Source organism: Astatotilapia calliptera, chromosome 7 (genome assembly GCF_900246225.1).
Source record: "Astatotilapia calliptera chromosome 7, fAstCal1.2, whole genome shotgun sequence".
NCBI classification, from domain to species: domain Eukaryota; kingdom Metazoa; phylum Chordata; class Actinopteri; order Cichliformes; family Cichlidae; genus Astatotilapia; species Astatotilapia calliptera.
In genome coordinates this window covers 4,691,845-4,708,050 of record NC_039308.1, presented here as the reverse complement: position 1 = coordinate 4,708,050, position 16,206 = coordinate 4,691,845, and the positions used below count along the sequence as shown (strand labels likewise).

The 16,206-nt window shown below is 41.2% G+C and overlaps 1 protein-coding gene across 4 annotated transcripts in view; it reads right to left on the bottom strand.

The window, feature by feature from the left end:
* The window catches only part of wwp2 (WW domain containing E3 ubiquitin protein ligase 2), a 64,028-nt gene that overhangs the window by 27,385 nt on the left and 20,437 nt on the right, over window positions 1–16,206 (bottom strand). For all 4 annotated transcript variants that reach the window (XM_026172618.1, XM_026172622.1, XM_026172620.1 and 1 more), the window contains exons 6-10: window positions 11,605–11,683; window positions 9,593–9,750; window positions 8,313–8,556; window positions 7,280–7,369; window positions 1,766–1,940 (exon numbers count right to left, since the gene is read on the bottom strand). In XM_026172618.1, coding sequence (XP_026028403.1) covers window positions 1,766–1,940; window positions 7,280–7,369; window positions 8,313–8,556; window positions 9,593–9,750; window positions 11,605–11,683 — 746 coding nt within the window. The remainder of the gene's footprint in view (window positions 1–1,765; window positions 1,941–7,279; window positions 7,370–8,312; window positions 8,557–9,592; window positions 9,751–11,604; window positions 11,684–16,206) is intronic.

Genomic DNA, 16,206 nt, shown 5'->3' with positions numbered 1-16,206 from the left:
CATTTAAAAAATGACTGGAGCAAAAAGGACAAGCTGATAAAAAACAAGTGAAGGTTGTTTCAAAGACGACAAACACGACAAAGGAATCAGGCAGCTGGAAGCATATAAAATAAGCCGCCACAAGCAGACAGAGTAAAACAGAAAGACTGAGACGAACACACAGATTTCATAAAAACTGAAACACCAGCACGGGGAGTGCAGGGCGGGGTGTTTTTATAGAAGCCTATAAGAGTTTTAAGGCGTTTTTTTACTAATGGTCCATTGAGAAGGCTCTGTTGTTTTAGCCCCATAAGTTTTTACTGTCTGGCTGCAATCTGACCTTGGCTGCTTCATGGAGAAGATTGTGATTGTCAGAAGTGCGGCCAAACATCAACTGGCTGCGCTGGAAAAATACTATAAACAAGTCTCAAATATCATCCCTAACCCCCCGCAGACGACGCCTTCAGACTGCTCGACTTACTCAAATCATACAGACATTAGTCTCGTGGTGCCTGCGTGACAGTCATGTCCAAATCTAAACAAAGCAAACGTTTTGTGCCAAATTCAAGAATTTCACCGTCTCCTCAGTCTAAATGAAGGACGGCTTTTCCAAAACATGGAATCTTCCGCCTCAAAAGTCTGGTGTTTTTAACCAACTTTATTTTCCTCAATTTCAAACCCGCCAGAATGGGGGAGGATAGCTGTGTCTAAACGACACAAAGAGACAGCTTTACTGAGACTAGGTGGCTATTACATTAATGTTCCTTATAGCTTGATTCAGACATACCAAGATACATTACCGCGTTCCCTCTCGTCTCAGCACTTGACCAATTTATAGCCACTTTTCAATTCATTTCAGTTGTATTTATGTAATGCAAATTTACAACAGCATTTGCCTCAAGGTGGTTTATACTGTAAAGTAAAGGCCCTACAATGAAACAGAGAAAACTCTAATAACCAAATGACCTCCTTGGATTTTGCACTCAGCAACAGCGGGAAGGAAAAACTCCCTTTTAACAGGAAGAATCGGGCTCAGCGAGGGCAAAACACACCGTGGAAGAGACCCAGAGATTTTTGCAACCTCACTAGTGTAGTGCATGTTCATAAAGAATTTAACCCTGGGTATCTTTGGTTGCAACAATTCACATAATAAGAAATAATAAACTTCCAGGTTTAAAAAGGGGATATGTATCTACACATGCCTGCAAAGCCCTAAATACTGTGTAAATTTAGGGTTATGAAATCTGGGAATACGGTAAACTCTGTGTGCGTGTGGACCCTGTCCTGTGGACAGAGTGGCGCATGCAGTACTCAAAAAAAACTTTTAGCCAAAACATGAGAACTGCTCACCACTGCACTTCGTTTAAGTCCTAAACAGTTTAACCAGCAAGTTTAAAGGCGATCAGATGATCAGCTGTTGAGATAGATTTATGAGGAGTTGGATGGACAGACACACGTTTATGGTTTGGCTCAAAGCATTGACCAACACTGCCAGAAAAATAACCCAGAATATGTAAGTAGATGCTTGGTGTTATCTGGAAATGCTGTCACCACATAGGTTTATGCATCAGAGAGATAACAAGAGTCTGTTGTAAACATTTAAGGGCTTTAACCACCAAGGTTATTTGTTCTCAACTTGCAACACTGTAGCTTAAATGGATATATGCTACTAGTGGGGTTACTTTCCAATTGTTCCAACATTTTTAAAGTATTCAAAAACATCTTTGACTGAGCTCTTTAAAGGCCAGTGTACTGCATGCTGGAAACCACTAAAACCCTGTGGTACCTGGTAGAGGAAGCGCTGGCTGAACTGGTGCATGGCGCCCTGCAGCTGGCTGCGCTGGCTCTGCCACTGCTGGTAGTTTCGCACAGACTCGGCTGTAGGCCTCTGCCACGTGGTGGTTCTGGTGTTGTGGTCCACATAGTAGAACCTGCCCCGCTGGTCCACTCGTTTCTCCCAGCTGCAAGGGGGGACGCAGAAAGGGTTAGTCGGGGCAGCAACGGGCGCTGTGCCTTTCAACAAGATTTTATTAATCGCTTCAAGAGTGGGTGGTTGCATCGAAAAGCTGCTGATAGCAACGGTACTTATTTATGGAGACGAGGAAAGAGAAACAGACGAGAAAAGGAAGGAAAACACAGTGAGGAGGCAGACAGAGAGTAGGATTCAGGAAAGGAAAAGAGGCAGGCATAAGGAATGTTTCCGATGGAAAACTGTTTAATGCTTCCTTTTTAAGGATGTTTTAAGATTATTCCAAAGTCTCAATCTTGCTTTGGATTAGTGCTCCAGTAAATCACCTAAAAATCAGCTGTAAGAGACAGAGACTGAAGCTAGCTGAATTTTGTTTTAGTACGTTATCACTTTAGCTTAGCCTGAAATATCAAGTAGTTTATTCTCCTTAAGCCGACGCCTGGCGTTACGCATGATGAGTAAAAACAATGGAATATGTCAGGTTTCTGACTGAGACTAACCATGTCCTTCATGTGAGTGCTCAGTTGTTTATGTACATGCTATTCTTCCCCTGAGACAGGAGGTCTGGACTTGGACTGAGATAGTGACAGTCTACTTAAAGACAAACACACAAAGAATAGACCCACAGAGGACAAACGCATGAACAAAGCCCCCCTCCCCAACACACACAAACCAGCTCCCCAGGCTCACCAGGACCGACTGCTGCTCTGCTGCTATTCTTGTATCTCTGACTTAAGTTCAACAGAATTTGGTAAAGAGAAAACAGCATCGACTTCCGAAGGCTAAAAACACTCACTGCAGATACAGACCAGCTTAAAAAAAATCCAAATGCACACAGACAGCCTCAGATAGAAAATAAATAGTCGTGCACAGCAGCACCACACCTCCACTCTTGTCTTGCTACATTTTTTCTTTTTACCTTTCATATATTTGGAGAACAGCACAACTGCTACTTAACGACTGATTGAAATCAGCATAATACAAGCAGTGTAGCTGGCTCACACAGAATCAGTATGACTGGAGCCGCTGCCTTTCAGTTTGTCTAAAGTCCAGGACCACTCGCTGCAAACCTGAGTCTCTAAACAGGCTCAGTTTTGTTGCACTGAAGCATATATGCAAACTCACATTCAGGCTGCAGGAGGAGAACTGCATGGAAGATTTAGTTTACCAACCGAGGCTAAGAGTTTACTTGCTGCATCATGTTTTATTGGATGCCTGCATATTTATATAACACAAAATGGTAATAATTTTCATCTGTTGGGTATTTAAGCCTTTAGTGCCCAGCAGAACAAGCTCACAGTGAGATGGAAGAAAATAAAAGACATGCAACAGAAGATCCTGGACTTGGTTACATCTTAGGACAAAGACACACATTACGCATTTCTCAGGACAAACAATCTTCTTGAAAAGTAACATGCATAGTTAGGTCAAGGTAAGTGGAAATAATTAGTTTTAATGCCAGCCCACAATAATAATTTTTCATCTACTTGTTAAATTGTTAATGATGGGGGAAAAAGTACAGTTCAAATTCTTTTTTAAGTCAGGCTTTTTGGTTCTAATAACCAGACAGCAGCCCCATGTTCAAAAGTTAGTAACTAAAAAATGGTAACAAATACAATGAAAGCAAGCGATCCAATAAGGTGTTTAAATTAGATAAATTACTATTACATATATAATATTTAAAAACACTGCTGAGCTCTCTAAGAACTTGATATGATATTTTATATGATACTAATGGGTGACGCAGTGCATGAATGTAAACACAGACAAACCAGGAGGATCATGTGACAGCCCCGGCAAAGAAGTCTCTTTCTCAAGGACACTTCAGTAACACGGATGACTGCAAACACAGCGAGTTATTTGGTGGAGGGACAGTCTGTCTGACCACGATGCCTCTGAGCTTTCTTTAAAATGCACAAGAAAACTCTGCTCCCTCTCTGATATTAGCGCTGGCTTGTTATTTACTGGAGCCGAGGAAAATCCCAGAGCCCACAGAGGCCCGTCTGAGTCTCTCCTCAGTTGGGCTATCTGTCTCTGACGCTCTGTACCAGTTATGGTACCATGTCATTAACCATCTACTCTGTGTATTTCCTGGAATTTGTAGACTACAGTCCCATCACCATGTTCAGATCACACAGTGCAGTGTTGAGCTTTGTTTGAACAGTTCAATCATTATTTATAACCGTGTCAATCAAAAGCAACACTTATTAGCTCCGTCTCCTGTCTGTGCTTGACTTACTTAAACTGCTGAATTATTGGTGGGAAAAAAAGGTAATAATGAAAAAAACAACATTAGGTGAACAATATGAGCATTCAGTGTCGATTCCATTTTGGGTTATACTCCAAGCAGAAAGAGTTAGTTGCATCTTCAAGCGGCTGAGATGATTTCTTCTGTAGAGTGGACTCAGAGTTAGTGTGAGGAGTGCAGACAGCCTGGAGCCGCTGCTCCTTATATCAAAAGGCCAAAGCTGGTGGTTCAGGCATTGGGATGGGACTGGGATGCCACCTTGATGCATCCTCTTTTGGAACCTTATTTCTCCCATATTAGATTCTCTTCATTGGCTCCCTGTTAAATCCAGAACCAAATTGAAAATCCTTTTCATCACTTAAGGTGATGACTAATCAGGCTGCGTCATATCTCAAAGACCTTATAGTACTGTATCAATCAATTAGAGCACTTTGCTCTCAGACTGCAGGCTTACTTGTGATTTTTAGGATATTTAAAAACAGACATCTGGAGAACCAGCTTCCAGTATAGATCTGGAAGAAAGACACCCTCTCTACTTTTAAGATTAGGCTTCAAAGTTTACATTTTGATAAAGCATATAGTTGGGGCTGGACCAGGTGACCCCTGAATCCTCCCTTAGTTATGCCAAAATACGTCTAAGCTACTGGGGGCTTCCCATGATGCACTGTGTTTCTTCTTCACTCACAATGTGTTTATATACCTCTTTGTATTGAATCATTAGTTATTATTAATCATCTCTGTCTCTCTTCCACAGCGTGGCTTCGTTCCTTCTTCCTCACCTCACCCCCAAACGGTCACAACAGATGGCCGCCCCTCCCTGCTGGAGGTTTCTTCTAAAAGAGAGTTTTTCTTTCCCATTGTCGCCAAGTGCTTGCTTATAGGGGGATGTAGCACTTTAAGATGACTGTTGTTGTGATTTTGTACATTATAAATACAATTTAATTCAAAAGAAGTAAACTGAACAGAATTAAAATGCAAGAATTTATACCTTTAGGTGTATCGTTAACCAACAAAGAGTGGATAGTCAAAAAACAAGACAGAAAAGGTAATCTCACATGGGTTTCCCGTGGAGGGCAGAATGAGATTAAAGCTTCAGGCCGGGCTCGGTCATGATAGCTTCAATCTGAACTCTGGTTTGTTTAGCGTCAAAGAAAAAATACTGTTGCTCAGTAACACAGCCGCAGATCTGATTACTGCTTAAGGCTTTGTTAAGTTTTTCAGACTGACTTTTTAAGTGGAAATCACGGCTACACTTTGGTCTGGCATGCTGTACTTCTTCTTAACTCTAACCATTTTAGTCAAGATGTAATCATTTGATGTTTTGAAATGCTATACTGGATATAAACAAAAGCTTTTCAGTTTAGTCTGTTTGGTCTAAAGAAATTTTTGAGCTTGTGACGTGTTACTGCTCACAAACCCTGCAAATGATATGATGAAGAACAATGTGAGAAGCTCTCCTCAGTCTGGCTTTGGATTGCTTTCTTTAAAAAACACTATTGCCTAACTACCCCAACCTCTAAACAGCTCCTGATGTGTACATCTGGAGCGTTAGCGCGGTATTAGCTTGCTAATTGATCCTCTGAAGGGCCACAACGGCCATCCGCCAGCACAGTGGTGGATGGAAGTACATGTGGCATGAAGAAAGGACTTTTGTTCTCTGGGCCCCCACGCTCTCGTTCCTTGTATGGAAAATCTGAGGTGGAGGTTTGGGGGGGGCAACCTTTTCCTAAAAACAGCCTCTCTTTCTCTCTGTCACCCAGTCAAACGCTCTGAAAATCAATCAATACTCACTCCAAGTAAAAATGTGGTAAATGGGCTGAACTCTGGCAGAACACTGTACTCCAGAAGAGGGAGAAACAGTGTTCTCGTTACGATGCCTCCGCACACAAACACTACGATCAAGCTGCAGCGTTAGGCACAGTTACAGTGCAATGTGTGTGTTTATGCCAGAGAACATATAACGTGCTCTTAATAAAACAAGAAGCTTTGATCGGGCAGAAACCAAGACTGGGAGGGAACTTTATATGTTCAGCTTTAATTTTAAAGTCACAGTCCACCCAGAACTGAAATTCTTGTGGCAAGTTCACTTCAATGGAATTGCTGCAATCAGAGCTCACAGGGGTCAGATGCCCCTCCCACCAACTCAGAGGCTGTTTTGGCTCGTTTCAACAGAACGCTGTCAACTTTAGCAGCCAGTCAGCTGATGTGCTTCACAAGGGCCTCAGAACAATAAAGCATCTCTCATTTCCTTCTGTCCCACAACACCTCTGCTTGCTTTTCCATCGTCGACACTGCTGACTCACACACTCCACTGCTGTTTAGTCATAATAAACTCCATTCTCTTTTGGCCAGTTTTGCTTTAAGTTTTACTTTTTTCTTTGATAAAACATTCTTTTTTTTTTGTCATTTTGACTTTGATGTTTCAGGAATGATTTAGGCATCGGCCTAAATCATTGTGGCACAGGGCATTTCAACCAAGTCCAGTTTGAACCTAATGTCCTCAACCGTTCGGTGCAAAGCAATGAGATCAAACTGCGCCTTTATTGTCTACCTATGCTGACGTGCAAGCCTGGAACAGAAACAGTACGTCATGATTTCAACCTGGAACAGAACACTTGTTTATCTTCAGTGGGGTTTTTTTTGTCTAGATGCTGAACTCCGCTGTTGTTCCTTTTCCCGGACAAGCCAACTTTTTACACAATCAGCTCTCAACCTACGCAAAGTGTCATTACCACTGGGCAAGGACGGCACACAAGTGGGCCTCTGTATCTTCTGTAATTACCATAATCCTCCTCTCTATGTAGCCAAATAGACACAAATGTCAGACCATTAATCTGAATCTGGCATAAATGGTTATTTAAGGACAGATCCTGCTTTTCCCCAGTTACGTTACTGTCAGATGGTGAAGCTAAAAAAAGTGGCCACAGATATCAGAGGAAACGGTTATTTTCAGACAGGTGATGACTGAATGCCCTTTAGTTTACAGAAAGGAATGTTGACACATGCATTAGCCTAACTTTACGTAACCCTAAACAACCAGTGCACTGATGGAGAAAACACATTTAAAAGTGCTACGGGCGCACCCCGGTGGCAGTGGTCTCTCCCACGTTGTGGTTTTGGTGTTGTGGTCAACGTAGTACACTCTGCCATGAGGCAACACCCTCTGCTCCCAGCTGCACAAAGAGAGAAGAGACAAGCATGCACAAATATTCATTTACTATCACACCGAATACATTCCAGCAACGAGATATCCAAGATTTTCTTGGACTGCCAAATACATCTTAAGTTTTTTTGTTTTGTTTTTAAAGTAGTCAGGGAGTGTCCCTTAATGTAATAAACCTCTAAATGCATCTCGCTCACCTGCAGCCATCCACACACTTAAGCTTTTTAGGGGCACTGACTCAACAAGTGTTGCTGAAGTTTTATCCTCTATAAAAAAAAAAAATCATTCACCTCGACCTCTGTAAACACACGACTCACACTGGAAACACCATTTTAGTCTATCAGTAAAATATTCTTTTCTGACATATTGGTGGCAGTCATCTCATTCTGTGCTTATTCATCTGATAACTATTAATGAATCCCCACTTTTAGGTTGAAACTGCAAATATACACACACTACGCAGATTCTTACAAAACTATTGGAAGATTTGACTGGGTTCAGAGTTTCAGAGGCAAATATGGTGCTGGTAATAAAACGAATAAAACTGAAATAGGTGAAGTAAGCTACAAGAAGCAAAAATATATATAGAAGGCAGACTTCATTTTATTACAGGATGAGGAATGAAAAGGAAATTAAATGTTTTAGTATGGGAGGACTCAACTTTCTCACAATTAAATACTTATGACGCATTCACAGTTTACACGAAAGATCCGGGCCTACTCCAGCATCCATACAAAGTTTATCTATACACAATAACAGATTATTAATCACTGCTTACTTTTAACATTTAATGTGCTAGCATTTTTACATGTAGATACAGCAGTGTGTGTTTAAGATTTTCTTAAACAATAAATATTCCTCTCGTTGTTTCTGTGGCAGTCTTTCGTATCGTTTATAGTTTGCTGCTCAAACTACAGGCTGACTATGAGATGCTGTGACACACTGGCTCTTACCCTGCTGGGAGTGAGTCTGTGGTGGGCTCTGTGGTGCTGTTGCTGGCCTGCTCTGTGCTAGAGGTGGTGTTGGAGCTGGGCTCCACTGAGGCAGCTGGACCCAGGGCTTCCTGCTGACCAGGAGAGGGGCTACTGCTGCTGCTGCTGGCAGCTGGAGACCTGCCCGAAGGAGAAGATGGAGGAGGCGTGTGTAGGGACACGCCGCGATTGTTCTCCAGTCCATTAGACGTCAGCTCAACCTTATCTGAGAGAAGACACGGGCAACAAGAAGCATAAGAAAAGCTGGGAAGATGATGTGATGCGTTCTTACAGTCAATTAAGAAATTACGGTTTAAGAGTGAGTGGACTGATGGCTGCATGAGAGATGATTTGGGACCAAGATAGACAAACAAACGTTTTTTTTGATTGGTTGATTACAAGTAGCTGAAGCATCTGCTGTATATTACTCAGCTACTCTCTTTTCCCACATTTCCTTTCTCTCCACCAGTGCTGTCAAATAAAGGCATTAAACGCTTCCAATGACCTTTAAATTAAATGTTAAGTTTGGCAATCTTTAGACGGTAACACAATTTCAAGCTTCAAGTTTGGCATTTGCACTTGGAAGGTGTTTCTAATTCCCGAAAATGAGTGGGCGATCCTTAGGCTGCAAAATAAACAAAAATCTATCTGCCTGTGAGAAAATCACCGAAGGATGCACACATACAATGTTTTTATTGACTGAAGCCCCTGCAGTAGCCTTTCAGCATATTTTTCAGCCTGCTCATCTCGATAAGTTGCTTAATTGAATCATTTTGTTTAATTTTGTTTAGTGTGTTGAACGTCTTTCAAAACTGTGACACTACGCATATCTAAAATTGTCATGTGACATATTTAGGAGTGGATAAAAACTTTTTGATTATTTTCACTACAGCTCATCTCCTCATAATTCTTTTTTATCACCTAGAAAATGGTAGAAAGTGTGAAGAATTCCCATTATCTCTTTTATGTTTCTACTTTTTCTGACCTAAAGTCCAAAATTTCTCTCATTTGTGACAAAGTAAAGCTTAAAATCCATTTTCCATACGAAGCATATATAAAAGCTGCTGATTAAATTTCTGTAAATAAACAGCTGAAATATTATCTTAGCCACATCTACCATTCGCTGTAGCGTGGTGTAACGTGGTTATTTTCTTGGATGCTCCCTTTTAAAAGCTTCCTCAGCAGTGTAACCACGTAAATGTAAAAAGCCTGTGTTCTTAAACTGTGCGTGACACCGTGGCGAGGTGAGCAGACTTTCCTACCTGCGCTGTTTCCGGGGCTGCCGTGACTCTTAGAGGACTGCCGGCGAGCAACGGGTCCGGGGATCTGCTCCTCACTCAGATCCCCATTTGTCAGAGAGCTCCCTCTGGAGTCCCCCGAGGACTCACCCTGCGAACCCCCCACTGAGTGCCTGTTGCTCCTGAAAACAGAGAAAGAAAAGAAGAAGACATATCAACATCTGCACTTACTTTATTCACCTCGTCCTTTTATATCCTTTGTTTTGACGACTCACAATTCAACCACACACGCAGAGGTGTCAGCTGCTTTTCCTCTCTGAACACTATCATATTTTCCCCAACGCTAAATATAACTTTGCTTTTCTGACGAGAAAGAGAAAAGCACGATGGCTTGCCCCCCCAGGACTGAGGAATGCTGGGGCCGAGCTTGGACGGCGATCTCTAGATTCAGTTGTTTACGCAGCTCAATAAGGAGAACTAACAGTGCAGTGTGCACGTCTGCATGTTTTTATGACCATGTTCATGCAATGAGAACACTTGAGAACAGCATAAGAAGCCTCTCATCTTGTCTGTTGGTGGCATCTCTTCATATGCAGTATAGAGATGTTGACTGCCTCGCCATGACAGCAGCGGTTTAGGCTCTTGGCTGAACTGTGCTTAATGCCCCCCCACAGTGTTTAGAGGGAAATACCATCTGACCCCATGCACTCCCGCAGCAAAGCTTGGAAATAAATGCAGCCTGCTCCACTATTTATTATCTCGCTACCATTCTAGCCAGTGAGAGCTGCGTCTGAAACCACACTTGGGGGGGGGGATAACATGCTGGCACTCTGCATAAGTGCTTCAGTCGAGTGGCTTCCTCCACTCGACCCTTTTCTTCTCTTTTCTGCATTTATTTTGATTACAATTACGCCTGGGGTTTATGACTTTCATAAACAGTTTTTTAGAAACGGGTTTGGAAAGTTTAGCATTGTATTTATTATTATTGTTCTTACTGTACCACAACGTCTGCAGACTTTCTAAAGCGGTGGGATTAAAGAAGCCTCTTTTTCTTTGAAAAGGCATTTTTGGTTTGTTAGGCTATAAAGAATCACAAAGTCTTTTAAAAATCTGACTTATGGAAATAAACATTAAGACAGAATAATGCTGAAATGATGGCTTTTATAAATACACTCTATTATTCTGGTGTTCAGCTATTCAACAGGAGATAATCATGACTTGTATTTGATGTTTTGCTCGCCTGATATGCCAGAAAAGTGAATCTCTTTGGAGTTTTATTGCCTATTAGAAAAAATGAGCTGATTTTTATTTTTTTTTTATTTAATGTTTTAGACATAAGCTATAACTTTAGCTTATCTAATGCAATATATCCCGCAGGAGATGCCAGTACAGTCTACAGTATTCCCCACATAACTCATAAAGAAGCTCTAATGAAAGCTGGCTACAGTGTATGCACCTCCTTTTGTATATCTTGTTATATTTCATGTTATAATTCAGAAATTTTATGAGCCTAAATGTCACTGTTCATTATGACAGCCATGGAGTTATGACAATTAAGAAATCCCAGACTTTTGGGCCATCTGTCCTGCTGTGTCACCCCAAGCTCTTCATGAGCTGGAGAGCAAAACAACAATATCCCACGACGTGCTCTAATAAAATAATAAAATAAAATATCAAATTTCCCCTAGATGACAGCAAGCTGTGCAGATCCAGGAACCCAAAGTCCGTTTTATGCAGATGCCAGATGGTGGGAATTATTACACCGTGACGCAAACGCAAAATTTTGGGAAGGGGATAAATGATCCCCTTTCTTGTGTGGAGAAAACCACAACTAACCACCACATATGTTGGTAGAAAAAGATTCAGAGTCTTGAACTGAGCTATTTCCCAGAATCCCCCGTTACATGTGTAACGGCACAATGAGTTGGATGTTAACCATAGTTTTACTCCATTAAAATATTGTTGAAGCATTGTTGAGGACTGTACCCAAATCCCAAACAGTCACAGTGTGTGTGTCTTTGTGTGCGTTTTCTGACCTGGCCTGTGATCCCGCTGTACTGGGAGTCTCCTCGCTCTGTGTCCTCCTCAGGTTGGGTCTATCCGACTGAAGTATCTCTGCAACAAAGACCGATTACATCATTAGTGGACAGACATACACACGGACACATCCATATCACGCTCCTACCAGCACAGTAACAGTTCAGCAGTGAATCCTTGACTAGATAAAAATTAGTCAAGTCTCCTTTAGCTTGTGACAAAACAGTGACAGTTCGGGCTGTTTCTGTCTCCTGCAGTAGACAGCCCTGTTACTATAGCAACCCAATGCAGTCCAATAAAGAAATAAAAGAGGAGGATGTAGAGTCAGGTTTGGTTTAATTCACTAAACAGTCACAGGGCCAAACAAGTGCACGTGCAAGGTTTCTGAAACTAAAAATAAGGATGTGTGAAATTAATTTAGTGTACTATTTAATTCACGCAATATTTCTGCAAGGTAAAACAGAAGGTTTAACCTCAGACACCACTGTTTATCTGCAGGAAATGTCACACTTGGTTTTAGGGCAAACAAAAAATTCCCAAAATGTGTAAAATGTCCATCTGCATCTAAAGGTCAGAGGTCACTCTTTCGAGGACGCAATGTTCACATTTTGGACAGAGAAGACAGATGGTTTGAACGAGGAGTAAAAGAAGCCATCTATGTCCACTGTGAACGAACATCTCGGATGAGAGGTGAAACATCTTCAAGGAAACTTAAAGAAGTCCAGATGCTTTTCTTTCCAAGCTTCTTAGACTATGATGACCTGGATGACTGAGAACCTTCACAGACATAAAATGTCAAATATACAATTAGAAATGTTATATTTTCCATAATAAATACACTATAGTGAGAACTGGGCTCACATCTGTCAATCTGGACCAAGTGACAATCCTCAGGGCCGGGCCCAAATGAAGCAAACACATACTATAATCATCAAAACCTGCAGTTCCTCCAATGACCACTGGAGGCTGGCTCTAAATTTGAGACAATCCCCATGGACTCGTATGAGAAAATGTCCATTTTCAGCAATTAAATAAAGAGGTTTACAACCTGGCACTAAAACATTGTTTGTCTTCTTTATAACGGCTGCACATGGATAGGAGTCTATGACTGACAGTTGTGCTAACAGGCAGCAAATCACTCAAATGAACCTCTGAATGGTTCAGATGTTTGATCTGGACAAAAAAAAAAAAAAAAAAAAAGATGGATGGATGGATGGATTTTGGATGAAATTATCTCAATAATCATAAAACTATACAAATAGAACATACACAACTGATTTGCTGCTCAAAAAAAACTTCAGTTGCTAGTAGGGCTGCTCAATTAATCGAATTTTAATCACGATTACGATCTGGGCTTTCAACGATCATTAAAAATGACTGAGCCGATTATTAGCCCCTCCCTCATTTATCCGCGACACCTTAAAGGCCGGTCCGTGAAAATATTGTCGGGCATAAACCGTCCGTGGCGCAAAAAAGGTTGGAGACCGCTGATTAAGAGGACCCGAGGGAAGCTCGGAAAGCTAAGCAGAAGTTATTTGGAGAGTGACTGCCGTTGGTTGAAAAGAGAGTTTAAAAAAAAAAAAAACTTCAGTGGTGTTGCACACTATTTTATATTATTTTTTTAAAGTCATTGTTAACCCTTTAAAGCCGGTCAGAGCAGCACGCTCCGTTTTGTGTAACTATTTTTAAATCCCTGTAGAACCTGAACCGTGTAAGCTAGCGCAATAATTTGTTTTGCATATGAAACCGGAGGAGTTGTACTTACATCTGATGCCATCAGCTTGTCCTCGGTCACGGTTTCGTTCCACATATAGCTTTGCAAAAATTGCATAAAAAGCGCTTGCAGGAACAAAAACATAATATTCCAGAAACACGTTTTGCCGTTCCTATCAGCTGTTCGTAACACTTCCCACAGTGAAATGATGCACATGCTGTTTTCTTTGCAAATTTGCATCATAGGATTTTTTTTGTTTTTCCTGCAGTATATAAAAATTGCTGTATCTCCAAAATAAAACTATGAAGACACTCAAAATAAATTTCCTGTGGTGGGAAACTATTTTTTGCAACTTTATTGTATTTAAAGTTTTGAGGGATAAACCTCTTAAATTTCTCCAAGTAGAAATATATGTAAACAAAACAAAAGCGATTTTCAATTTTTTTTGTAGTTTATTGCACTTTTTTGCAATTTATGTAATTACTATGGACTTAATGCATACATATTATTAAAATATGGGCTATAACAGTTGTATTGATGTATAGCAACTTGAAATGCTCCCACAAATGGCACTACAACATGTAAAAAAATAATATAAGCTCTGGTGGACTTGGTTCTATAGTAGGTCTTAAAGGGTTAAATAAATATCGTCAAATAATCGTGATCTCAATTTCAGTGAAAATAATCGTGATTATCATTTTTGCCATAATCGAGCAGCCCTAGTTGCTAGTAAACTATATATAACTAGCGAATGATTCCACGTGGTGATTCTCCTTTATGAGCAAAGTTTGCAGAATAAACATTAAGTTGCATTCAATAAAAACTTAAACTAGTGAATAAAACCGTAAACCCATCAGGATGTGTTCACTTACACCACACAGTAAAAGAGCCAAGCACTGTTCACAAATGAAAGACTTTGAGTCGCCCCCTGCTGGCCATTATCAAGAATGCAAGATCAAGGGACTTCACATTAGCTTAGCTTTACAGACTCTGAAGATACATCTTGCGAATACAATCCATGTTTCCTATCACTTCGTTACCATCGCTGATAACAGGCGAAAAACTTTCAGACAAATTAACTTTTTAAAATCACACTTTGAAGCAAGTATTGACAATCCTGGCTAAAAAACTCGAAGCAAACTCACTACGCAATAAGTTCAGCTTCCCTAACATCATCATTATCAGTCCCAGTGTCTTCTAACACAGCGGTCCCCAACCTTTTTTGCGCCACGGACCGGTTTATGCCCGACATTATTTTCACGGACCGGCCTTTAAGGTGTCGCGGATAAATACAACAAAATAAAACTAGTACCCGTACCGAAAAAAAGAAGATTTATTCATAACACACGTGAAAAGACCCAGGAAAACCGAGTAAACGATAAAAACGATAACAAAATAACGCTGAAAACCGATAAAAACCCTGAAAACCATACATTTCACACCTGAGCCTCAACTCTCGCGGCCGGTACCAAACGACTCACGGACCGGGGGTTGGGGACCGCTGTTCTAAGACACAGATTTATCGTCGCACTATGAAATTTGCGGTGGTTACCTGTCCCTGCATCTCAGAACTGTACAGTAAATGACAAAGTGCTCATACTGAGGCTTTGTGTGCACAAATAAAACAATAACCCTGAAAACCATACATATAGACCTGACACATGTGGTGGTGGAAGCACAGTTGGCGGTTTAATAGAGACCATTCATGCTTGTATGTATCGAGTAGTCTGTGCTGGTTTGTGTGCGCAGTGGTATGTGGTCTTGGCGGTGTGAGGGACTATACAGTCCCAACTGTGACTGAAAGCCACAGGCCTGTAACGCGCTTTTCATTAACACTCACTTTCTCCTTTACACACCACCTTCCTTCGTGCCGTGGGCACGACAGCCTCAAATGGCATCCATGTTTACACATTTACATATCCCGCTATCTAAGGTAAAGAAAACAGGTAAAGTCTCACTGACTCACACACACACACACACACACACACACACACACACACACACACACACACACACACACACACACAGCACTATTTTAGAGCTATGAAAGAGCTTCTTGTGAGCAGACCTGGTGGACATACAGAAAAATAAACAGTGGTCTTGAGGAGAAACCATTGTGTCATAGCCCGCTCACTGAGTTCATCATCCCCCATCCCGCGTAATGGTCCAATTACTGCTCTGGTGTGTGTCTGTCTGAGGTGGTATGCCTTCTCAACATCTAAACTTCAGTGAAAATAACAGAGGGCACACATTTCAGTCACACAGCTGCTATGGAGAGACTGGAAGCTTTGGCTTACTTGTTTAACCTCAGTGTCCACTCGGATTAGCCCCTGTGAAAGAGAACACCTTTGATTTAAGACTGCAATAAAAGAGGTCGATGAGGCCGAGCCCAGAGGTGTTCACTGATGTTAACAACGACACAAAATGAACACATTCACACAACTTGCAGCCAGGGCGACAAATGAACTGATTATGACAACACTTAGATGAGGGTCTACACCAGAGGTATTAAAGATAAGGTTCGGGGCCAAGAATCAGCCCAGCAAAGACTCCAATTTCGCCCACTGGACAGCTTTCAAAATATGAAGGAGTGGAACTTAAACACAGACACCAACCCTAATATCCTCATTTGCCACACATCCTACTCCAAGGCAATTAAATAATAGATAAACAATTAAATTACAGAAAAGCTGCAGTTTTTCCACAATTTACTACAGAAATGTATGTTTGTTTAATTATATAATTAAAGGACGTTTTTAGCAAAGGACTACAGGGACCTTTTCTGTAATTTTACACATTTATCATGTAGTTTCATGCTTCAAGGCCCAATTATCAAAGTTTGATGTCCCTGGTCTACATGAAGCACCGGGGAGACGGTCATCAACTG